We start from the raw sequence: 25,952 nt of genomic DNA on the forward strand, positions 1-25,952 counted from the left end.
TCCCCAGCCATGGCATCCCGGGTCGTCGCAGGCTTTGCAGAGGTGACTGGCCATCTTGCCCGCCCAGCAGCCTTCACCCCGAGGTCTCTCCCATGCACCTTGCTTTGCTTCTGGCTACACTTACTCGGAAAGGCTTTCTCCTTACCTCCTACCCAAGCCCCTCAGCTCCTGTGAGACGCAGTCCAAAGGCCTTTCTTAACAAGTATTTGCAGCCAGTGTCATCTGTTCACGTCTCTGGATTATACAGACTTGGACTGAAAGGCAGGCTCTTAGCCTCTTCTTCCCAGGCCTCTCCTCTTGGTCTCACGGCAGTGTTCTATTTTGCCTCTGGCTTGTGTGCTCCCCCAGAGCAAAAGCCCTTTACTTGTACTAACTTCTGCTAGCTCTTGGGCCAAAAGTACTTTCTGATTTATAAAACACTAGCAAGTGAAAAGGGTTTAGGCAAAAGTGATTCTTCTAGAACATTCTGGTCTGATTTAAAATGATGTTGAGTATAGAAATATTTAAGACAAGATTTCATACTTCCCAGCTTTATTAACTAGGTCATAAATGAACGCAATTTAAACATTTTTTAGTGATTCAGTGACACTATGATAAACACTGATTTTTGTAATGTGATAGAACAGTGACACACGCAGAATCACCTGAGTCAAGCTGTTTATCCTCACACAGAATGACCCCAGAGTTTTGAGCCATTTGTTTTTTATAGATTCCTTATTAATCTGTCTTCTCCTTCTCTCCCTCCCCCTCCCTTCCCCTCCCCCTCCCCCCTTCTTCTCCTCCTCCCTCACCGCTGCTTCTTTAGGTCCTGCGTTCACTCCTCTAAACTTGTGGCTTTTGACATTCTATGAGTTAGAAAATCAAAAATTCACCTATGAGGGACAAAGTAGGAATGAATAGTATTTGAGGACCTTTTCTTTTTGAGATGCCATCGACTAAGTCAAGTGAACCCTAATCTAATGTGACAGTGAGGAAGATTGTGCCTGAGGGACAAGGCACCTAGAAGAGCTGTATCTTGGCAAATGGGTCAGCACACACTTGAGAGATGAAGATAAATGAGGGACATTGTGTCATCCTGAAGCTGAAAGGCTCTACAAATGTGAGGCAGTTCTCAAACACATCTTTGATAGAAATGTTTTTTAAAAATGAATCTAAAATTTTGGTGGGTAAATCCAATGTCCTGTATGACTGTGGAAATGTTTGACATTTCTGTCTTTCCCTCTTTACCATTTTTTAAAACTTTTTTTTTTCACTTTTATGCATTTTACTAAACTCTATTTTCCAAGGTTTAACACACTATCCTCACTCTTTGGCTATTTAAGCTGTTTTTAGTTGTTCTCCCTGGGTTAAAAGAAACACAGATCTACCCAAATAATCCCAAGGAAATGGGGGTTCGGTGCGGTTTGGGTTTGGCCACATTTAGGAGAAAATCAGGAACAGCCTCTCACTCCAGCATGAGCTGTGGTTGGCAATGATTGGCAGCTGGTCAAGGACTCTGGAATCCCTTTCCCCTCTGCTTCAGGCTCACACCTGTGGCTCCAGCCATCACATCTGTATCCCAAACGCAAGGAAGGAGCATTTGCAGAGAGGCACGTGTCCACTCTATGTGCTTCCCTGCTGAGGCGTTTTCCTGGAGGTCTCACTGAGCAAGCCTGACTAACAGCTCCCTGCTCAGAACCGTGGCACAGGTCACCTCTCTGCAAGGGAAGCTACCTTTCTGGCTGGTCATATTGTGATTCAGGCCAAAGTGAGTTTTTTAGTAAAGAAAAATGGCCCAACAACTATTAGGTAGGCTGCCAGTGGCTGCTGATTTACGTGGTAAACCCCACTGAACTGGGGCCAGAAAGCCACCAGGGATTCCCCGCTCCACGGACACTGGGATTCCCTCGTTCAGGAGTCCCAGGATTCTCCCTCATGATTTCTCTGCTTCCCATTTCTGTTTCCCAGGTTTTCCATTTGTTTTTGACCTCCTTTCAGCCTGTAATGCCTGCTCCAGCCCTAAGAGCCCCTCACGACCTCCCTACCCGAATCCTGCAGAGAACTAGGCCAATCTGTATGGTTTTCAAGTCCAAATCTGGGGAGAAGGAGTCTGATTATTAGTTCAGCTCAACTCTTCAGAGACACCAAATGAACTCCGCGTTCGAAGCATGCCTGTCATCCATGAGCTATCCTTTTTTTCGTTGGTTTTGTTTGTTTGTTTTTGGGCCACACCGTCATGTGGCTTGTGGGATCTTAGTTCCCTGACCAGGGATCAAACCTGGGCCCTCGGCAGTGGAAGGGCAGAGTCCTAACCATTGGACTGCCAGGGAAGTCCTCATGAACTATCCTTTAGTTTGGGGACCACTAGGCCAAATTAGCCCCAGTCAGGGGTACCAGGCAGAATGCAGTCATTTAGTCCAGCTGAAAAGGGGAATATGTTACACCTGGCAGAATGGGCCACAAATGATTGGCACCTATGGTATGCAAACTCAAGCTAAATACACACTGGTGATTATTTCATAGAAAGAGAAATCGAAAGGGTCAATCTTATCTCTCCTAATTTTTTTCAGATCTACTCAATGTGCTACCTATTATTATGATGAGATCCATCTTTCTGTCTGATCATAGAAGAAACAATCTGTAGCTCTGCAATTCAGTTCTAGCAGATGACAAAATAGAAAGTGATAGAGAGCTCTCCTGCTATGGCCTTCTTCCACACCCACTATTCTCAAAAGATCAAAGTGCATCCCATTTTTAATGAAGTCACATGTGCTTTACCCAACGTCAAAATCAGGATTCAGTGATGTCAAAGTCACCAGCTACACATATCATAAAAGTATTTACTTTCAGGTAGAACCAGTCTATCTCCCAACAAGAATATTATCACCCATCCTTTTGTCCAGGTATACTATTTTTTACTGCCCTTTATAGATAAGCCAGCAGTGGGGTAGGGTACATCACCTCTTCCTTTCACTCCCAGATTTCGTAGGAGAATAGCAAAGTCAAAGTTTTCACATTTTATGTTTTCTTACCGGTGATATTTTAGCCATAGATGTCTCTTCAGTAAATTTAACCACTGAATTAAAAAAAAATGTTCTATTTTTATGAAACCCACATCATTGAAAGGCAAAGAGTATAACAAACAGCACACCGAGTCCCAATGAGGAGTTTGAAACACATTCAGGATCCTTTAGTGTTAATTGCAAGGAATGTTTTATGCCAGGTGTGATTTACGCAGGGTCTATTTTTTGTTTCCTTTAAAATATAAATCAAAATAAAATTCTACCCAAGTGAAAGACATCCTAAGATATTCATGAATGAAGCCAAAACATCGACTATATTATATCAATATAATGATGAGACAGTGTTGCCATAGACAGCTCTGTTATTTGTCCTTTGGTTCGTAGTGAAAATTCGTACAACTAAGAGCCTAAGGGTGGTTGTGTTAATTGTGCGCTTGGAGATTTGTTACAACACAAACGTTTCTACAAAAGCAAATTTAATATAAAACAAACACTCACCATGTAAACACATCGTTTTAAAAATCTGATAATAATTCCAAGGATCACTTACAGGCTTCCATAAAAGTATTTTATATCAAGAATCTCAATACAGAATGATTTCTATGTCAAAATACATTTACACTGTAAATTGTTATAGAAAAAAAAAAAAAAAAAAAGGACACAGAGAAATGGAGTTTGCTGGTATTGAATTCAACAGCAGCAACTGCCCCTGATATTTTTCCTTCATTTTCTACTTCAAGCATTTCTGACAATACATGTTCATTTACCCTTCTATACTTTGTCTATGCTTTGACTCACTCAGTTAAAACTCTCAAGACGTTATTACCATGCTTATTCCAACTGTCAGCAGCTCTCAAACCAGAGCATTTCTAGGGGGGCCTATTCCTCTCCAGGCTGACACCCAGTATTTTCCAAAACCTGTCTATAGTATCAGTATGGAGGGCAACACTTTAGGAACTGGACGGTAGTTATCAAAATGCAAAACTGGAAAAAAGTCACATGAAAACCACAGGTGCAGATCGATCACACAATTTTATTAGAGTCTTTTGAAGAAATGTATTCCTCTGTGAAAAACTCTTGCAAGAGAGACATTGGGGTATACTATTTTCAACCCTGAGGCAATAGCATTGCATACCAAGGGGGTGAGGCAAGAAGCTGGTTCCATTGAAACACAAGCACAGCCACTGATATGCTCTATGTGATCAGGTTTTTACAAAAAAATACATAGTTTTCAATAAATAATGCTTAATTTTACAACTTTGATACAGCAATGTCATACACTGTTTTAACACACGAAACTCTGCATGCTAGACAGGGTACAGAAGACGAAACTTTGCCATGCATTTTCTTTTCCCCTTAGCGCTATCAGACACACGCCGTCCTCCAGCGCATGGCCTCGGGGAGCGGTCCCCTCTGTTTCACAGCCTTCAGGCATGAGCTGGCATGCAAACTCTAAAAAAAGGTCCCCCCACAAACCACTCAGACTTCTAAACAAAAAGGGCTTTTCACCTTTCCTGCTCCCAAACCTGGAGTGGCTCTGAAAATACAGACTTGGGACAGTGTCATGCTGGAAACATCAGGTGGCTCTGTCCTGGTGGCCTTCAGGAAGCACCGTGGAGTGCCATCACCACTACGAGTCCCAAACCGGAAAAGCAGGCCTCCCTCCTAAACAGTCCATTCAGAAAAAGGTGTCACGGAACAAATGCCAAGGACTCTTAAACCCACCACATTATGTACAAGAGTAAAAATAGACAAAACGGGAAATGAAGGGTAATGGCGTAAAATGTTTCGCCCGACGTGATTCAAGGGCATTGTTTCTGAACAGAAACTGGATGAAGAAAAATGTGTTAGAGTGCCCTTTGTCAATATATATTTGATCAAAATTCTTTATGTCGTATATTATCAGTATTTCCAGTTGTTCTTTTTGTCTTTTTTTAAAGAGGGAATGTAATAGGTCTAATAAAATAAGGTAAGCGTCAAAATCACTTCAAGGACCCTAGAGTACATTTTTCTTTTTTTACACTTTTTCAAACTTTTCATCATATTGCTTTATTGTGTCATTTTCACAGCAGAGAAAATCCACGTCTATGTGACTACGTAAAAGAAGTTTGATCAAACACTGAGAAGGAAGCCTCCATGTCTGCCCATCCGGTTGTCTCAATTCATCCATTGCTCATGTCAAAACACATCTCGGCTCGACCATATTGCTCTTAGTGGTTCGTTTTCTCTACAGAGAAGTGATCCGTTTGCAACAGAAGTTCCCAAGTCATGTAAAACAGTCCTATCTGTGCACTGGCAGAGGTATTGAATCTTTTCAGAGTATCTCTACCCAATAAAATTATTACTTTTATACATGGAACACTATGAACTTATGTTTCCCTTTGTAAGCCATTGTATACTTTCTGCACTTTTGTGCTTTTATTGAGTATAAAAATAGGTCTCCTTTAAAATTCTGTTTAAGTTCACTAAAAAACTACTTGTTTGTGAAATTCTCTTAAAAACTCACTGCATCCACATGGAAGAGAGAAAACTAATCAGGCAGCTAATTGATATAGGTAGTGTTAAAAAAATAACTACAGTGAAAAAAAAAAAAAAAAAGAACCTATGTTAGGATTCAAGAAAAAAGCCAGTAGCAAAGTAAAATGGAAGAGAGCTGAGTTTAATAAATTGTGTTTAATCTTTATTGTGATTGAAAATGTGGGCTCCACAGAAAGGGGGGGGGGACGAGTTGTTTGTTATCAAAGAGCAGTATTTGCCAGATCATCAAATAAAAGGGGATATGGTAGAATAAATCCAATAAATGAACAGTGAGAAAGAACTAATGATTAAAATAAGCCAGATCTCTGAAAAGCATGTGTAAGAGTCATTACATGGAGACGTTACTTTGGGAGCTTGTGAATTCCCGTGTTGGACATATAAGGCTCAGTCCTGGTATCCTCACAGGCCTAGGCTATACAAAGGGTATTTGAAACTGACATTCCTAATGGAAATTTTATAAAATTTGGCCCTTACAATAACTGAGAAATATCCTGAAAAATCTTCCCTGAAGCTGTAATAAAGAAAGTTTCTTGTCTACTGATAAAATCGACAACTCAGTAAACTATTTTTGCTGGTCATCCTACATAAGAAAAAAGCACAAATATATTGGCCTCAGAAATCTGTTAAAAGCAGGGGACCACACAGTAAAAGAGTATAAAGATTCTATAAACGGGAGAGTCCAAGAAAACCTCTCCAAAGTGTTCACAAGGATACATACGCCCATTAGAAGCAGAAGTAAGAATATACATATTATTAATCATATCAGAGAATAAAAAAGTTAAGACTGATATAATATATTCATATTGAATGACTACTTTTAAAGAGAGCAACTTATTCGCTTTATTTCTCAGATTCTTTGGGCAAGTCATTTAAATTCTGAAGAGAAAAACAAATGTAAGTTTCTCGAACTATACCAATATCAAGTGATTCTGGTTTCAACTTCCAGAGATGGGAAAAACAAGTCTTGCTTTTTGAGTCTTTCTCTTTCTCAAAACAAACAAACAAACAACAAAAACCAACTAAATCATCCTGACTGCTATAGGCATGCATATTTAAATCACTTCCCCTCCATTAACATTAAAAAGAAACATCTCTGCCCAAGATGGTTTTAATGACTTTTTTTCCAGCTAAGGGATATTCTTTCTACAAATAATTTGCCCTGTGACTGTAGTCATTCATAACATACATAACATTTGCAAAGCACAGTTTAAATACACTGCCTTCATTAGCATTATATTTTTTTAATAAAAGGGATGCATATCAGAGTGTAAGGACTGTAAGATTATTTCCACAGTTTAAAGAATTAATAAGAGAATGCTGGTTCAAGTTCTTAAAGATGGAAATCTTAGCAAAATGCCATCGTAAGTCTGGGAACTACTTAGAAACAGCAGGGTACCCACTGGCTAGGCTGCAGTGCACTCAGCGCCTCCCCGCCCCCGCCCCGTGTTACTATTTAAAAATATTCTGTCAATGCTTAGTTCAAAATAAGACTTACTTAAGAGACCAAAAAAATGCAATTAAACTTTTATTGAAGACTATCCAGTGGCAAGAATATACCTTGTGTATTATATTATGTTTCAGACATTCAATAAAGAATTCATTAAGAATGACTTTCACAATGCATTCATCAAAACAGCCTTAAATATTGTTAAAAGCGCATTCAAGCGCCTGTCCTGAGTTCTAACAGGTTTTTAATTTTAGATCGCCGATCATCTGTTTTTCTCTTCTTTTACTATCAAGAACTTAGGCTACATAGCTTTTTAAAAATTTTCATCCAGACTACGTGTTTCCATTCTGAAGCCAAATCATTACATGTTACTAAAGTTTCTACCTCACCACAGAAAATGTCCGATTCATCTATGATTGAAACATAAAATACATGCAACGTTTTCAGATTTTCAAAGTACATAGACTCAGTCTTATAAACGGGTTGGTGTTTTCAACAAGTTTTAGAACTGCAGCAGAGGGTCGCCACGTAAAATCCCCAGCACAGAGAAGTGTCAATTGTAAACCGCTGGTTCAATTATTCGTGGCTAAAATGAATGTCCCACCAACGACTACATCAGTCTATCATTTGGGGGGAAAAAAAAGAAAAAAGGTAAACAATTCCAGAAATCCAGTTCTAATATTGAGATCCTTGTTAATACCCTCAGCACTTTCTCCTCCCAAACGGTGTTCTACTGAAATCTGATGGTTCCTAGAAAGGAAAACAGCCACAGAAAAAAAAATCTGTCCGTCTACTGCCAAAGCCTGCTGGCTTTGCATCGCAGGGGTGGGGTCTGGGGTGGAGGCTCGCGGCGAAGAGGAGCGAGGCTGCGGGAGGCCGAGCTGGGACAGCAGGGGCCAAAGAGGCAGGGGAGAGGGGGAGCGAGGCCCGAAGGGCGCCGGGGCCCCTCCGGCCTAACAGCTTGCGGTGGTGTGTGGCCGCTTCCCTTTGGTCTCGCCAAACCTCGGCAGAAATGGAGACCAAACCTTGGTAAATCAATTCAGTAGGTTACGAAGAGAGTCGTGATGATTTTGCACCGAGTTTTTTTCAATTAGCCACGGCAAGCGCCTGCGCTCGGAGAGGCAGAGCTGGAGGGCTGGCTCTCGGGGCCCTGCGCGGCCTCCCCCGCAGCCTCCCTGCCTCCCTCGGCGCGGCCCACAGGGCAAGAGGGGCGGAAGGCACGGAAAGGGAACCGGAGCCAGGGGCGCGCGTGCCGGGCCGCGCCCGCCAGCCGGGGCCCGTCGCGAGGGCTCGGAGATACAGGCCGGGTCTGGGGAAACGAGAGTGGGGGGAGAAGCGGGTGGACCGGCCAGGCAAACGGTCCCCAAGGCGGCAGCTGCAGGAGGAGAACAACGAAGAAGCCGAACCACCTTCCCCGAGGCGCCCCCCGCCCCAGGCACCTTCCAGGGCGGCCTTCAAGCCGGCGCGCAACGAGGCAGCCGGGGGCCCGGGTTGGCTTTCTCGCTCCCGCCCCGCAGCCCGGCAGCTCCCCTCCCCAGCCGGCGGCTTCGGGGCACCGGGGCGGCTCTCCCCGCGTGCCTCCAGGCCCCAGGGCGCGGTGCGCCGAGGCGCACGCGGCGGCCGGGCGGGGAGAGCCAGGCGCCCGGGACCCGGGCTCTGTCCCCTGTGTCCCCGGCCGCCACGCAGGCGCCCTCGCCCCCCCCCCCCTCAACCCGGCCCATTGCGGCGGCTCTGCGCGCACAGACACCCCAGCGGCCGCGGCTCCGGTCGCAGAGCGGCCGTGCCACGTTCCTCCGCCGCCCTGGGCCAACCCTCCGCGCCCTCCTTCCCTAGCCTTGGACCCGCCGCGCCCCGAGCTCCCACCGACAAGGGGGCGCCGGAAAGAGACGGACAGCGACCACCTCCCCTGCGCCGCTCACCGCTCGAGGTCAAGAAGTGTAGCGGCGCCTCCCACCAGCGTCTACCTCTGCGCACAGGCGGAGATGCAGCGTCAAAAAAAAAAAAAAAAATTCAAAACTGGAAACGGCTGTCCCCACCCTCTAAGGAGGGAGAGCGGCGGGGATGCAAGCGTTCTCAGCGCTGGCCACCCACGGGCGGCTGTCACCGCGACGCGCAGCGCCGACGCGGCCCCTCGCAGAGAACGCAGACCCCCGCGGGCGCAGGACGCTGACCGCGCGCTGGCACCGCGGTCCTCGCCCAGCCCGCCCCGCCCGGCCCGCTCCCCGCGCCTCCCCGCGCCGCCCGCCCGCGGCCCGGATGGGTAGGGAGAGGAGGGCGGCAGTCGGGGAGGAGGAGGAGGTGAGAAAGGAAATGGGGGGTGGGGAGGAAAGGGCAGGCGGAGAGAAAGCGTCCCCGGATTTTCTTAACCGGCCACCGAAGAAGAGAAAAAAGAAATCGGCCTGCCCATTGAGCACTTTCAGCCTAAGCCCCCGAGTGTGGGATCCTCTTCTGCCACCTCCCACCTGAGCACACACCGGCCTTGTCTCTGCGCTGCGACTACAGAACGGCCAGGATGACTTCCATAGAGACTATGGGCGATGCGAGTTTCTATCAGTTCCAGCTGATTTATTAAAATTGTCAAGATACAGACTTCCAGCACCAAAAAAAGAAAAAAAAAAAAAAAAAAAAACAGGCAATGATGTCGACAGTGCATTGAGTCTGCTTTGCCACCATTTGCTACAAAATATGCAGATGGTCTGTACTTTATTTAGATTATATTGCACAAAATGAGAAACTTTTTAAACTATGTGCCTTTTTTTCTTTTTGCTAAAAATCGAGAATCCAGTTTCAAACCTTCCATCTGGGGCCCCATCCACATATCACAGCGTATGAGATACATAAAGTCCTACTATAGTACAGTACATATACAATCTTTAAACTAAGATAACAGCTCTGAGGTCTATATCACCATTTTCAATAAATCTTTACCTACAAATATTGAACAAATCTCTACTATAGCTGTACAAAAAAAAGTTTGCTTTTTTTTAAACCACAAGGCCTTTAGATGCAAGGATTATTTTAAAATTTTAATCCTTTTTAAACCAGGACGTAACGTACCAACATACTTGCATGCTAAAAAAAACAGAGGAAAAAAAGAAATCAAAAGGGAAGAAGTGCCTGAAAGTCTTACTGAAAAAACACAGCAAGAATGTTCCCTTTTCACTGTACAAAAATACGCCTGAAAATATATTAATTTTTAAAAAAGACTGAGGTCTGTTATGTATCAAAAATGTTTCAATACCTTTTGTACTGAGGTCTAGGCTGTCTGGTATTCAATCAAGGAGGTATAGGGAACAAGTTACAAAAAAAAAGTTGGCAAGTAGAAATCACATTTGTAAAACCATAAACAATTTGATCTGAAAAGTAAACTCTGATCTTAAGTCAGTTCACAGTTTTTTTTTTCTTTTTTTTTTTTTGTAAGCGTTTGTACAGTCTGCATTTTTTCAAGCTCCCTGCAGTTTTGTTAAGAATCGGATGCATAGAAGACATCAGTTTTCTCCCTCCAAAAAAATAAAATAAAATAAAAAATTTGCCATGGTCCCTTTTTGTTTTTGTGTTTGTTTAAAAAAAAAATCACCAGTTCTTTAAGATCTCTTAAGGAAAAAAAAAAAAAAAAAAATCTCCAACCAACTCCCTAGCGTTAACAGTCGCGCTGCCAAAGGGTCCTCCGCAGGCGTCTTCCAGACTTCAAAGCCCGACCAGCTTCACACAGCGCCTTCCGGAGCGGGTCCTCCCTCCCCTCCCCCGCCCCGCCCCTCCGCCTTTGTTGCAATCGCGAATTTCAGGGAAAAAAAAGAAATAGTAATTACAAAAACACATTTGAGGGGGAAAAAAATCACAACTCCAGACTAGGTATGCAACTACCTTGAGACACGATCAAGGAAGGGAGGGGGGACAAAAAAAAGGACAGGAAAAAGGTTTCAAAACTACTCATTTCACTTTAACTCCACCAAAATTTTCATCATCTTTTCCAATTTCTTTGTGTCACGACATCATATCAATATCAGCATCTTCTTCTCTCCCCTCCACCCTACCGCCACCACCATCGACACCACCACCTCTCCTCCGCCTCCTCCTCCTCACGACCACCACGACTTCCTCCCAAGGAGCCCTGCTCTGCACCCGCCGAGAGAAAGAGCGAGAAGCGGGGCGCCCCTCTCAATACGTGAACACCAGGTCGGAGAAGTTCGCCTCCAGCCAGTCCCCCGCGATCATCTCGCTCAGCTCGGGAGTGCAGTAATCGGGGAACTCGAAGTGGGAGCCCAGGCTGCCCTCGCTGAACGAATCCAAATCCTTATCCACCAGAGACAGGGACAGGTTCCCGGCCGCCGCGCCGCCCCCCAGCTGCTGCTCGCTGGCGCTGTGCGCGCTTTGGGAGAAATTCAAGCTCAGGTCGAACATCAGGTCGTCGGCGTCCTCGCCGCCGCTGCTGCTGCTGCTGCTGCCGCTGCTGCTGCTGGACGAGGACGACGACGAGGAGGAGGAGGAGGAGGTGGAGACGGAGCGCGAGGACGCGGGCGACAGCGCGGGCTGCGCCAGCGGCGGCGGGTGCTGCTTGGTGATGTTCTTGAAGCTGTAGTAGAGGCGGCTGCCGCCCCCGGCGCCCGCGGTCGCGCCGGACCGCACCTCGTCGTAGAGGCTCGCACCCTCGGGGGACTCGGCCGCGCTGCTCAGCGTGGGGCTGGCGGGCACTTTGGCGACGTTGTAGCGTCTCAGCAGCTGCGGCGGCTGCTGCCCGGGCGGCTGCAGGAGTTGCGGGTGCGGCGGCTCCTCGTCCTCCTCGTCCGCCTCCTGCTTGATCCGCAGCTGCAGCTCGTCGTCGTCCTCGTCGTCCTCGTCGTCTTCGTCCAGGAACACGCACTTGACCGTCTTGCCCGCGCCGCCGCCGCCGCCGCTCGCGCCGCTCCCGCGCAGGCTGCCGAGCACGTAGTCGTCGCCCGCGCCGCCGTAGTCCCCGGGCTGGGCCGCCTTGCCCGCGCCGGCCTTGGCGCCGCCGGCCGCGGGGGCCGTGGGGGCCTTGAGCTTGCCGCATTTCTTGCTCGAGCCCTTGGAGGTCTTGGCGCCGCCCGCGCCGCCGCCCGCGCCGCCGCCGCCGCCCGCCGCGCTCTTCTCGGGGCTCTGGCTGGCGCTGGGCTTGGCCGAGGGGTCCATTTTGGGCTTTTTCCGGGGCCGGTACTTGTAGTCGGGGTAGTCGGCCATGTGCTTGAGCCGCAGCCGCTCCGCCTCCCGGATGAACGGGATCTTCTCGCTGTCCTTCAGCATTTTCCACCGCTTTCCCAGCCTCTTGGAGATCTCGGCGTTATGCATGTCCGGAGACTGCTCCATGATCTTCCTGCGCTCTATCTTGGACCACACCATGAACGCGTTCATCGGCCTCTTGATGTGGCCCGACGCCGTCTTGCACCAGTCCGGGTCGCTCTCGTCCAGGGCCACCGGGCTGCAAGCCATGAATTCGCCCTCCTCCGTGTCCAGCGCCTCCCGGGGCAGGTTGCTCTCCGCTTCCAAGCTCTCGGCCTGCTGCACCATGATCCGCTGCGGGGCTGGGCGCTCCAACCCGGGCCGCTCGGTCTCGTGCGGAGCTCCCCCTCCCCCTCTCGCCCCTCCACCTTCCCGGGCAAGTTGCAAAGTCCTCGGCACCCCGCGTCCGCGGCTCCCCCCCTCCCCCCCGCCCCCCCTTCCAGGCTGCACACAGCGGCTGCGGCGGCTTCGGCGGCGACGGCCGCCCGCTCGCGGGGAGCTGCGGCCGCGACGGGAGAGGCGGCGGCGGCGGCGGCGGCGGCGGCGGCGGCGGCGGTCGAAGCAGCCCGGGACCCCTTTCTCCGGCTCGTGGCTCCCGCCGCGAGCGCCGGACCCCGAGCACTCCCAGGCGCGCGCGCTCCTTCTGCAAAAAGTTGAGGGCTCTCTCCCAACTAGTTATCAGGGTGTCATATGGGTGACATCACTCCCCGGGCCAGCCAATGGCTGGGGGCCGGCTCCGCCCATCTGCCTTTATTAACTCCGCGGCCCCTCCCCCTCCCCCGCCCTCGGGGCTGCTTTGCAAAGATGGGGGGTGGGGGAGGAGGAGGCCTGTCTGGAAATATGTTATTTTTAAAAAATCCGCGTGTGTGCACAGATGCGCCTCTCCCCGGGATGCTCGGGAGCCGCGCACGGCCCCGCGGCGGGCCGGCGCTCACGGGGCGAACCGGGCTAGTCCCGGCGTCGGAGCGAACCGAGGACCAGGTCCCCGGAGAGGCCCGGCGCCCCTTTGTGCCCGGTCCGGGGGAGGCCGGTCGGAGTTAGTAGACGAGGCGCGCGCTCGCTCGCCGCGGGCGCACGCTCGGGCACGCGCGCAGCCCGAGAAGGCGGGTGCGGCCCGGCCCGCCCGGTGGGCGCAGCTGCTCCCCGGCGCGCCCCCGGGGGCTCGGCCGCTCCCCGGCGCCGCGCGCCGCCCGAGTCCGCCCGCGGCGCCCGCCACACCCCGGCCGACGGAAGGTGGCGCTTTAACACAACAACCTTCCCGGGGCACGTGGACTCTCTCCTCCTTTTCCCTTTCTCCTTTTCTCTAAGGCAGAGACATCCGTTTAAAGCCCGAGAGGCTGGATTCCCCCTCCTCCGTTTGCGTTTTCCGTTTTGTCCTTTTTCCCCGTCTGTTCTTCCTCCTCCGCGGTGTCTGGAGACACCGCGGTGCGGGTTTGGAGGCGCCGGGCCCCCGCGCGCCCCGCCCCGGGCGGAGGCCGGAGTAACGGTCCGTGGGGCTCAGCGGGGGCCGGGTCCTCCCCTTCGATCCGGCCACTCCCCGGGCTGGTGCTAAACCGGGTCCGGGACCCGAGAGCTTCGGCACAGCCCCGCCCCTGCGTCGCTCGTCCCCCCTCCCCTCTCCCGCCCCTTCCCCGTCCCCTCCCCCAGACCCCCTCCCCCTCCTTCCCAGTCCTCCCCTTCCTCTTTGTCCCCTCCCCCTGTCTCGGTCACCAGCGCCCTCCAGAGCAGCCTCGTCCTGAAATCTCGCCCCGAGCTAGCACGCCTTATGGGTCACTCGCTATTGTAGCTGAACAACTCAGACCAAAGAGAAAACCAGGAACACCCCAAGTTTCCAGTCGAAATATTCCCTGTGTCTGTGGCAAGGTGGGACCGACTGCCCGTAGAACAGAGACTCGGTGAGCAGGCTAGCTGATGTCAAGCCCGGGCCCCGTCCGTCTCACTCTGATATTTCCAAACGCGTTTTTCTTTGTGTGTCCCTGTTACCCGTCTCTGGATATTCTGGGGGCAATTTAGAGAACACCGCCGCTTCCTATGCATTCTCTGTTGTCCTCATCCCCGTCTTCACACCCTCCGGCGTTGGGGAGCTGGCAACTTTGAGGAGTTCCTAAGATGCTGCCCTGAGGATTTCACAAGAAATGTCAGCTGCTCAGCACTAGTGAAATTAGCCAAACCTGCTTCCTTTCAGGTGCTCTCTCTGCGAAAAAAATACTGCATTACCTAAGCATTGCAGTTTTTCTGACGTCTTTAATGACACAAAATGGTACCATGTTTTCACAGATCCGTATTATTATTATTATTTTAATCTTCATGGCCATACCCTCCCCCACCTACGTTCATCCTAAAGAAAAAACACTGCATCAAATACTTGTAGTACTCAGGCCAATAAGGCTGGCGGTTTGTTTTTTTAAGGGCCAGAGGAACCGAAAGAATTTACAGTCGTTCTTAGGGGGTAACCTGAAATCTGGAGATGTATGAAACCCAAGGCAGTGTGTGGAAATTCATCTTCTCCCCGCAAGGCCAGCCCTGCATCTTGTTTTTCTCCTGCCTCACAGGCTTCCCAGCTATTCCAGCCGTTGGGAACACCACAGGAGGGTAGGGGTGGCCTGGGTGGTGACCCTACCTGCGCTGCACCCCACACTCCGGCTAGAGGGCTTGAAATAATTTAGCTCGGTTGCAATATTTTCACGCAAACTACGAGGGCGCCTAGCATTTTAGACTCTGAAAGAGTGCATTTGAAAATCTTTGGCGAATTCAGTATTTATGCGTCTTCACTCGACAGCAAAAATCAGGTTTAACTTCTTACTTATTTAATATTTTACGCAAACACATTTAGATCTTTTCCTTTTCCTTTTCTCTTGACCTTTGTTGCAGAGGGTCCAAAAATATAGTCTTTGGAATACATAAGTAAGCCACATTCCTATTTTTCTTAAAGCATCTTTTTTTTTTTTCAACTTTTTTTTTAGAAATTAGGTTTAACCTTAGAATGAGAATTATGTGAGGGCTGAAAAATAATGGGCTTTATTCTTAACAGTGCTGGGATCTTCTTAGAGGAAGTATAAGGTAAAATTTACTCTTTCAAATAAGAAGTGTAATTTCTGTTCAAAGAAAGATGGCCATTTGTTGGGGAAGTTAAAGGTGGAGGAAGGAGGTTGTTTATTAGTCGGAGAGGACCGGAAATGATGAGAAGAGGTGAGTGGGTGAGGGTAAACCCTGTGATGTGATGAGTCTTTCAATAAACAGAGATTGGAGGGGGGGAAAGCAGGCATTGCTGGTGTGCCCAGGAATGTGGTAGAGCGGATTTCTCCCTCTGTGCCGTGGGCAAAAGGTAAAACACAATTTTCAGGAGGGATTAACTGGATTGCTATTGTGCATCATGTATCCACCCCACAAATTTAATGTTAGCTCATTTAGTGAGGACTAAGAGTGAGGAAAGAAAAAGAAAAATAATTCCTCTCTATACTTTTTTTTTTGGTTTGTTTCCTAAGGAAAAATGTTTTAAGTATAACATTTAAAAAAAAAAAGAAAAGAAAAGAAAAGAAATGGGCACGTGTTTGAGACCAGCACGTTTCTTACAGGAAGAGTATTTACGCGTGGGAAACACGTTTTCAACACCAGCAGTAACCAACTATTTAAAAGAATTTTAGGCTAACAAAAAATGCGGCCTTCTCTAATGATACACCTCTTGGAAGTCTAATTTGGTAAAACGGAAATTTATCTGCTATTTTTGAAACCACTGAATGTATCTCAGGATTAGACACATCTTCCATCTTTTAATAGTGAATATACATGTCCTATTTGTGTGTATATCCACCTATGTACTTGTTTAGAAACAAGATATGCAATCTTCTTACTAACAATAAACATTGTTGGATATATAATTAATGTTCAGAGTCTTAAGATTTACTTTTGATTATCAGAGCTACAAATGACTATTTTTATGGTTATTATTATCTTTTTTACAATTGCACCTTTAGCAAAAAAATTTATTAAGGACTGTTATATAAGAGGGTAAGATATTCTACAAAATTTCTCAAAATTACAAAAACGCAATTAGAACAAATATGAAATGTCCCTTTTTCCTTTGAAGAAGAACCATTTTGCTAAGCAAATAATACACTAAAAATATCACTGGGTGAATATCTGACTCACTGAATGGAACATGCCATTTTTAGAAGTATTCTGACTCCATGTGTGTCCCCATTGCTGAAAGGATGCCGTGCAAGGCGGCTCTTCCTTTTTCTTCTCCTTGGACCTACTATCCCAAGGTGAGTTCTCAGATCTTCTGCATTCAGCTATATCACACCTCAATCCTGAGTTTGGACCTGAATATCTTCCATCTACGGGACCTCCCCCTTTCATGTCCCTCCGACAGGATAGTGGGTATAAACTGAACTCTCCCTATTTTCCAGGCACACACGCATACACAAACACACACAGACACACACACACACTGCTGCTCTTCATATATTTCCTACGTTGGTGAAACTTACCAAAGCATACATGTTCGCTAAAATAGAATGTGGACACCATCTCAGAGTCATTACCCCAGACACATAAACACTGAGGTTTTCATAAGGTGAATATTTCTGTCTCAAAGAATTCCATAAGGTCAGCATGATCTGACACCCGCCTAACTCTCCAAATCCCAGCTTGCCCCAGTCTTCTCATGATGCACTGCCTTTTGCATTTATTCTACCTACCTGGAACTTTCCTTTCACCAGATCTTTGCATTTAGAGCCCATTCACTGCATTCAGACCTCAGGTGCAATGCCCCTCTCCCAACAAAACAGGCTGCCAAGGACTGTCAATACCCTGCTTGGTCCATCACATGTCTGAAGCTAAAATAATCTTCTTGTAATCTCACTTGTTTATTCTCTGAATCACCCAGCCAGAGAGTATGCTCCATTAAAGCACGAGCAGTAGGGCAGTATGGCACCGGGCAGGAACTCTGAAACTTATAAAACACAATTTTACATCACGGCCAGTACACACCCTACAGAAACCAAAGTGTCACAAATTAATATCTCTCCTTATTAAGTAAAATTGTTGGCTAAAACCCACTGAATTCACCTATTAAGGAAGTGCTATTGGAGTTTGATAAACACTGACTTAGGGTTTGAGAGCTAAAACTCGGAATACTCTGCCTTGGATTGAAAATTCTGATTCCGCTATCTTTTTTTTTTAATTGGTGGACCTTATGTACTCTTTGAATTTCATTTAATAATAACAAAAGCATTACACAAACTGCCTCTGAAATTAATGTCTTGTCTTTTTTTTATTAATAATATGAGCTGTGTATCCTTTTTTAAATAAATAGACTATTTTAGGAGTAGTTTTATGTTCACAGCAAAATTGAGTGGAAAGTACAGAGAATTCCCATATGTCCCCCGTCCTCACACGTGCACAGCCTCCCCGCTATGGATGTCCCCCCTCGGAGTGGTCCATTTCTTAAAAGTGATGAACCTGTATTGACACATCATATTGTCTCCATAGTTTTTTTATTTTTCCAGAATGTCTTATAGTTGGAGTCATATAATATATAGCCTTTTCCTACTGGCTTCTTTCACTTAGTAATATGCCTGGAAAGTTCCCCTATGTCTTTCCATGGCTTGATAGCTTATTCTTTTTCAGCAGTGAATAATATTCCACTGCATGGATATACCTCAGTGTAATTTATTCATTCATCTACTCAAGGACACCTTGGTTGCTTCCAAGTTTTGGCAATTAGGAATAAAGCTGATATAAACATTCATGGCGGGGGGGTGTATTGGCATAAGTTTTTCATTCTTTTGGGTAAATGCTGAGGATCATGGCTGGATCATACGGTATGAATATGTTTAGTTCTGGACAACATTGCCAAACTACCTTCCAAAGTGACTGCGCCATTTTGCATCCCACGAGCATCGAATGAGAGTTCCTGTTGCTCCACACCCTCACCAGCATTTGGTGTTGTCAGTGTTTTGGATTTTAGTCATTCTAATAGATGTGTGGTGGTATCTCGCCACTGTTTTAATTTGCATTTCCCTGGTGACATATGATATGGAGCATATTTTCATCTGCTTCGTTGCCTTCAGTATGTCTTCTTTGATGAGATGTCTGTTCGGGTCTTGTACCCATTTTTGAATCAGGTTCATTTTCTTACTGTGGAGTTTTAAGAATTCTTTGTATATTTTGGACAACAGTCCTTTATCAGATGTGTCTTTTGCAGATATTTTCACCCAGTCTGTGGCTTGTCTTCTCATTCACCTGAGAGTGTTTTTTTTAAGTAAGTTACTTAACCCCTCTGGGTGCTTCAGTTTTCTCATTTATAAAATGGGATAATAGTAACTACCTTACAGAATTGTTGTGATGATCAAACACAGGTGTCTAGAATAGTGCCTGTACTTTGTGAGATGACCACTAGTGTTACTATTGTTGCTATTGTTCTAATCTTTTATTCTCCAATGTCTAAAATAGTTCCTGGCACACTGTAGCTATTCTGAAAATGTCCTCTGAGTGAATGAATTTTCATACTTGTTCATACAGCCCAGTAAACTCAGTTTTCCCCCCTAAATCACTCCTGAATCGGTTCTCTTCTGCCTATTTCTACCATCACTGTGTGCATGTAGGCTGTCCTCAATACTCTAGTGGAATTTTATCACAGACACCAAACCCCTGGCCTCCCTGTTCCCACACTGCCACCAGACTCTTCCTTCCGGCATGAAACTTGGACACAGGGCTCTCCAAATTCATGTTCAGTGAAGCCCTTCACCCTTGAACAAAACCCACTCCCCTTTGCAATTTGAGTAAGACATGTGTGTTTTCTCTTTCTGCCTCTCCAGCTTCATCTGTTTCACAATTAACAAATCACAGAGGAGCGCTAGGGCAGCCAGCACAGGGCAGTGGCTTCCAAACATATATCTGGACGGTGACCTGCCATATGAAATACATTTTACACCACAACCTGGCACACGCACCCTCTGCACAAATACAAGTGAAAATAACTACGGGGTGAATGTTTGTGGTTCCAGATAAAGCGTTTTCACATATTCACACTAGTCCTAGTAACCAGCCATTTGCTAGAACTTGATTTCTTTTGCAATTTAAACAAACTTTACTTTCATTAAAAATATATTACTCCAACTTTTTTTTTTTTCTTTTTTTCTTTTTTTTTTTTTTTGAGAACCTTCTCTGGAAAAGGCATTCAACTGGGCACCCCAGGGATTTTTTATATATATATAAAGAAGGTGAATAACTGTTTCCTCAAAGCATGTGTTTTTAGTGTCAACAAAGCTGCCCTCTTACACTGCCGGCTCCCAGGGGCTGTCCTTCTCCAGCAGCCGGCATGTTGCTCCGGGAAAGGAAGGACAGAGATGGGGGTAGGGAGGATGGCCCCTGCACATGATGCTAATCCTTTACCATCTGAACAAAAGAGAGACATAAGCGCTGCAAACATGCCTTAGTGCGCTGCCTAGAGTTGCTGTCTGTAAGGGAAGGAGAGAAGACAATTGTCTGCCCTCCCCAGGATGGAGAAGCCTATTCTCCTAGACTGACTTCACTCCCTTTTGTATCAACATCCTCATCTTACATACCGAAGAAGACAATGTGTATGGTTGTGTGTGTGTGTGTTTATAGGAGTGTAAAATAAAAAGGAATGGATAGACAATTTTGAAAGTACAATTTTAAAATCCACCAAATCTGATTTCTTCGCACATGGCTACTGTCCTGGTTGTTGTGTCTTAATCTCACCTTAGAGAAAACATCCACGTGCAGAGCTATGACTGTGTCATTATTTTTGGTGATGTCTCCCAAGGGGGGCACGAGAGAACTAGTGACAGTCTTGCAGATGACCATCCTGCCTATTTCTGGGATGCAGTTGGCATAGCTGCGGGAGGGAGATGCCTACAGAGGGGCCTGACCAGGAAGGTGAGATCATCAGTTATGTCAGATGCAACACCTCTGTTCTCCCCCCCTGGATGTGAAGAGGTAAAGTCCTAGCGATGACTTTTTCTGACTAAGCAACTTAGCCGTGGCCTGTGCTGCATCCCTCCTCTCCCCATGAGTCCTGTAATCAACTAAATCTTTCCTTAATTGACTCCTGAACTCAGGTGTCTACTGCTGTTTTCTTTTCTGGCCCTTGCTGAATCAATCACTCTCTCTGTCTCACCGTCTCTCCAGGCGCTGGTTCTCTTTCGCTCTCTCTCTTTCTCTCAGTCTCTCTGATCATTTTTTCTTTGATATAGCTGAGATTCTTTTTTTTTTGTGCCTTGAATTCTTTATATTATTTGTGTTATCCCCATGCTATAGACCGAGCTGCGTGCAGTACAAATAATTATTAAATTCTAAGTAATCATAGCACGAACAAGAAATGGAGTGAGATAAAGCAAACCTGTCGAGAGGATGGCTTTTGTCCCTCTCCTAGAAGAGGGCATTCATGAACCTACCTACCTGTGGTCCCCATCAGAGTAGCTGTTGGCTGTCGTGCAGAAGTAGAATAAAGGGCGTCTCCTGCCAGGGGTGGTGGAGGCTGAGAAGCAAGGGCCCTCTTTTGTACACCTGTGCGGACAGCAGAGCGAGAAGCCTGCATCCCGGGTCAGGAGGACCTGCCTCTCCGCGGCTAACGGTAACGAGCTGTGTAACCTCTGGTCCGATGGGTAACCACTTTGGGTGTTTTTTTCTTCACGTCCAGGACAAGTTCAGACCAGATGGCTTCCAAGGTCCTGTCTGCTTCTTACCACTTTATAATTTTTACATGACTAAACTCATCGTTCTTACAGAAATCATAAACTGAGGGACAGCATTTTGGTTTCATTCTCTTAAGTCATACTGCTGGCATCTACAGATTCATTATATTTTAAATATGTTCACTTCATAGTGACTCCAGTACTTTATGGTAGTTATTGTTTTTTCTTTTCCATTTAAAGGTAGCGTATACAGGCACACCTCGTTTTATTGTGCTTCACAGATATTGCGTTTTTTACAAATTGAAGTTTCATGGCAACCCTGCATGGAGGAAGTCTATCAGTGCCATTTTCCCAACAGCATTATTTTTAAATTAAGGTCCACACCTTATTTTTTTAGACATAATGCTACTGCACACTTAATAGACTACAATATAGTGTAAGCATAACTTTTTTATCAGTTATTACTTGCTTTATTTTTTTAAAAAAAAATGGGATATACATACAGTGGAGATACTATCCAGCCAATAAAGATAATGTAGATATACATTTATTGACATGGAAAAGTGTCAGTGCAAATAAATACATTCATGTATACATATATACTTGCACATATGTACACATATAAAGGGGAAAAAACTTAGCAATGAAAATATGTTTTTTAATTTTTAATTTAATTTTTATTTTATATTAGAGTGTACTTGATTTACAATGTGTGTTAGTGTCAGGTGTACAGCAAAGTGATTCAGTTACCCATGTACATATATCCATTCTTTTTCGCATTCTTTTCCCGTATAGGTTACCAAAGGGGAAAGATGGGGGGGATAAATTACGGTTTGGGGATTAACATCTACACACTACTATGTACAAAATAGTTAATTAACCAGGACCTACTGTACAGCAGAGGGAACTCTACTCCATATTCTGTAATAACCTGTAAACATAACTTTTATATGCACTGGGAAACCAAATAGTTGTGTGATTCTCTTTTTTGTGATATTTGCTTTATTCTGATGGTCTGGAAACAAACACACAATATCTTCGAGGTGTGACTGTATTCACTGCAGAAATGTGGAATCAAAAAAAAGCAAGTAAAGAAATCAGAGTTGCCTGCATATACCCAAGGCTAACATTCTGGTGCCTCTCCTTCCGTCTCGATAATGTTCTCTCTACTTCCTTGAGTTTCTGTTCCTGAGGACTCTGCAGAGACCACATCCTCTTCCTCTGCAGCCTGGCGCCCTTCTCTGTTGTAGGGATGCCCTCTCCTGACCCTGGGGCTCCTTCTAAGCTGCTGCTCTCCGCTGAGAAAACCCCATCACTCTCAAGAATGAGCACAGCCCTCTATGACTGGGTCCTTCCGGGGCAGCCCCCATCCAGCCTCCTTCCTCCACGGCCCCTTGATTCATAGAAGCATCCAAAGCGCTTGCCCCACCAGATACTGGGAGACCACCAGTTCCGACGCACCTCAGTCTCCCCTGAGCTCCCTCCCAGGATGGGGACCTCATGGGGTGGTGCTGGCCCGCCTTTGCTCCCAGACATGGTCCCCATAGGTTGGCAAAGGGAAGAGGAAGGTCCTGTCTAGTTGGGCTAAGGACAGAGAATCCGGGCAAAGAGGATTCTTCTCAAACCTTAAAACTGAATGGAATCGTCCCTGCTGGGCTTTCGACTTGGTTGGAGCCCAAGACCTCTATTTTCCTTCCGGTTTCTCCCATTTGGAACGGAGATGTCTATTCTATGCCGGTCCCATCACTGTATTTTGGAAGCAGATAACTTGTCTGGTGTCACAGGTTCACAGTTGGAAAGGAATTTGCCTCAGGATGAATCATACCTCCAGTGTCAACCATACCTGATTTACATGATACTTAGACGAGATTTGGAGCTTAGAGTTCATGCAGGAATGGGCTAAGATTTGGGGGATGTTGAGATGGAGTGAATGTAGTTTGCACGTGAAAGGACATGAATTTTTAGCAGCCAGAGAACTGACGGTTAGGAGCTCAGTCTTGTTCCCCCAAAATTCATGTGCTGAAGTCCTACTCTCCATGACCTCAGAATGTGACTATATCTAGACATAGGGTGATCACAGGTGATCAAGCTAAAATGAGGCCATTAGGGTGGGCCCGAACCCAGTAATGAATGGTGCTCATAGAAAAAGGGGAAACTTAGACACAGAGACACACACAGAGGGAAGAAGATGTGAAGACACAGGAAGAAGACCACCATTTACAAGCCAGGGAAAGAGGCTGGAACAGACCACCCCCCAGTCCTCAGAAGGAACCAACCCTGCCCACACCTTGATCTTGGACCTTCCAGCCTCCAGAACTGGGAGTCCATACATGTCCATGGCTTTCAGCCACCCTGTGTGTGTGGTGCTTTCTTAGGGCAACCCCAGGAAACTAAGAGAGAGATAGAGAGAGACAGAGGGAACAGAAAAACACAAAGCTCACTTCTATTACATGTTCCATTGAAAGAATTTTCCCCTTTAGTGAATTTCTAGTAACTAACTTAAGTCACTTTGGGACTGTAAACTGTGTTGTAGAGGTGATGGCTCCTGTTCTCTCCTCTGAGTACCACAGGAAGGAAATACCGGTGAGGTATAGGGCACTGAGTAAGCCAGACACAGCACATTTTTAATCACACTTCCTGCCCATGCCTCAGCATGGCATGACCTCTGCCCTCAGCAGAATCGTTCCTTCATCATTGCCGGCCCTTAGCACCTCGTGCACACTTTTATTACAGTATTTATCACATTTACACCCCAGTCTTCCCCGTGACAATGGGTTCTGTAAGGGCAGAGACAAATCTATTCACTTGGCCACCAGGCTGCCTGTAGAGGACATGTGAGGGACCGACCGAGGTCTACCATAAAGGAAATCCTTCAGGGTTATTTATAAAAACCTGTTTCAGTGCTGAGATGCTGCTATACAATGAAGTTCCTCTATCCAGTTTCCCGGGTATATGTTGGAGACAGGAACAGCTGACAAATACAAGAATATTAATGAGCATTTCAGTTTAGAAATCTCACCATCACGGTGGGTGTTACAGGTAGAATAATACAAACAATACCAAGGCTCAAAGAGAAGGCTTTCCTATCTGACCATAAGTTCCCTTAAAAGTGAGCCCATTTATTTCCCCTTGTGTGTTCCCTGAGGTTAACAAGACGCCTGCTGCAGAGTGAGGGTCAACGTGCTCCCTTAAATGAACAAACAAGTAAAAGAGGAAGGAAACCCAGAGGTCACGGTGGCTTTGAGAGGGTGGCAAGAGAAAGAAAAAGAAAAACCAAGAACAAGAAAGGGGACACATGATCCCCCTTCTGTAGATCGCTGTCTTGTTTCTGCCTCACAGGCTGACCCTGCTCGCGGCCACTGCACCTGGCATTCATTCCAATGATACTCTTCACCTTGAACTTGTCTCTTATCTTCCCATCCATGCAGTTTGGTGCTGTCAATATCTTACCAGCATGTTAGTGAATTTGCTCTCTCAGTTCTTTGTTTTTTGTTTTTTTTTTCTTTTTCCCCCTCTTGCATGAATCTACGGGGGGTGGCCTAGAGGAGAATCCGGGGTCACCCAAAAGGCACTGTGTTTAGACACATTTCCCGTGCATTTTCCAACAAAGTTTTCATGCAGAAACTTCAGCTCTTTGACTCTCTTTCCCTGAGGATGACTTTTGCAGGCAGATTTCTCCCTCTTTCATGAAACAAGATTCCTGGGGAAACTTGCAAGTTGTAAAGATCCATACAATCTATTTACGTGTCATTATAGAATTTACGTATTACATGTCATTATAGAATTTTCAAGTTCATTCTTGAACTTGAAAAGTGGGCCATTAGAGGACGTCTCACAGAAGTGGGTGGACGTGCCCAGGATGAATCTGAAATAAGTCCAGCAAAGTAGGAAGTCCTAATGCCTGCCCACCCTCTCCCACACTGTGCTCCATCGAGCCAGGGGACACAGAGACCACTGATCTGATTCAGGCTGGAATTATTAACTTACAGAGGTAATAGCGATAATTTCACAGTGTCTTGTCCTTCATTCCCCTCACTCCATTTCTTGGAGCAATGACATAGTTTATCCTGTGTCTTTGGTATTTTTCTCAGGACTTAGTTCTGTTATGTCTATACTGATGCCAGGCCTCTGTCTACCCTCTTATAAGCACAGAGCAAGGGGATAGTTAATAGTCTTCCAGGCGAATACATGGTAGCATGAGTGAGATACTGCTGTGTGTATTTTTGGTTCTGGCAGTGAAGAATAGGATCTGAGGCATAAAAGGAAAGATATTTATAGTATTTCCTGGTCGTGCATTTACTTGCCCAGCTACCTCAGCTGTAGCTTGTTTATTGTGTTAATGCTAATTACAGCCATGTGACAAAATCCTATTACGCCCTGGACAAAAATGGTTAGCTGTTCTATATGACATATTCAAGACCAAATGCATGATTGACATAAAAAGCCCTATTCTACAGACATAAATCAAGTCTAAGCTTGGCCATATTTTCCAGAAGTGAAATATGAGAATCATGCAAGCTGCCCCCCTCCCCTGACACACACAGAAGTGATCTGCCTTAAATCCAAAGACAATGTATGGTATCCAGGTTGCCTATTTAAGAAAGGAGCAGACTACATATTCCCTTTACAACAATATTCTTTATTAACTGGTCGAAACTACTGATTGCATATTTCAGCACTGCATGTTCTGCAGTGTCTAGAGGGGTATTGCATATTTCAGTGCTGCATGTTCTGCAGTGTCTAGAGGGGTCACTGTGTCTCTGTGTGTGATATCAATAGCATTATAGGCACATTTTCATGCACACCACACGCTGAGTATGTAACACACACAATTTTGAATCAAAAGTTCTGACTTTATGGCTTAGAATCTCCATTTACTAAATTATTCCACTTACCCTATCTGAACCTCAGTTTCCTCCTGGAGAAAGTGGCTCAGTACCTCTGACCTATCCCTAAGGTTATTGAGAGGTTGAGAGGTACTTTCTGAAGCTCCTGTGTGATTATAAAGCATTTTTACAAAAGTGGGCCAAGACACTTGGGAAATTGAGATAGCATCCGGGAAAG

General features: G+C 46.1%; 1 protein-coding gene across 1 annotated transcript; it reads right to left on the reverse strand.

Annotated features, from left to right (window-relative positions):
- Window positions 1-9,671: 9,671 nt before the first annotated feature.
- Window positions 9,672-12,627, reverse strand: SOX11 (SRY-box transcription factor 11). The gene has a single exon (XM_082427599.1). It carries the CDS (start codon window positions 12,511-12,513, stop codon window positions 11,146-11,148), a length of 1,368 nt encoding a protein of 455 aa, XP_082283725.1. The 5' UTR covers window positions 12,514-12,627; the 3' UTR covers window positions 9,672-11,145.
- Between the last annotated feature and the right edge of the window lie 13,325 nt (window positions 12,628-25,952).

The sequence above is a fragment of the Balaenoptera physalus genome (assembly GCF_965194825.1).
Source record: "Balaenoptera physalus genome assembly, chromosome: 15".
NCBI lineage: Eukaryota > Metazoa > Chordata > Mammalia > Artiodactyla > Balaenopteridae > Balaenoptera > Balaenoptera physalus.

Excerpts from the sequence above, each read along its gene's own strand:
- SOX11 (XM_082427599.1), bottom strand. The coding sequence starts at position 12,513 with ATGGTGCAGCAGGCCGAGAGCTTGGAAGCGGAGAGCAACCTGCCCCGG.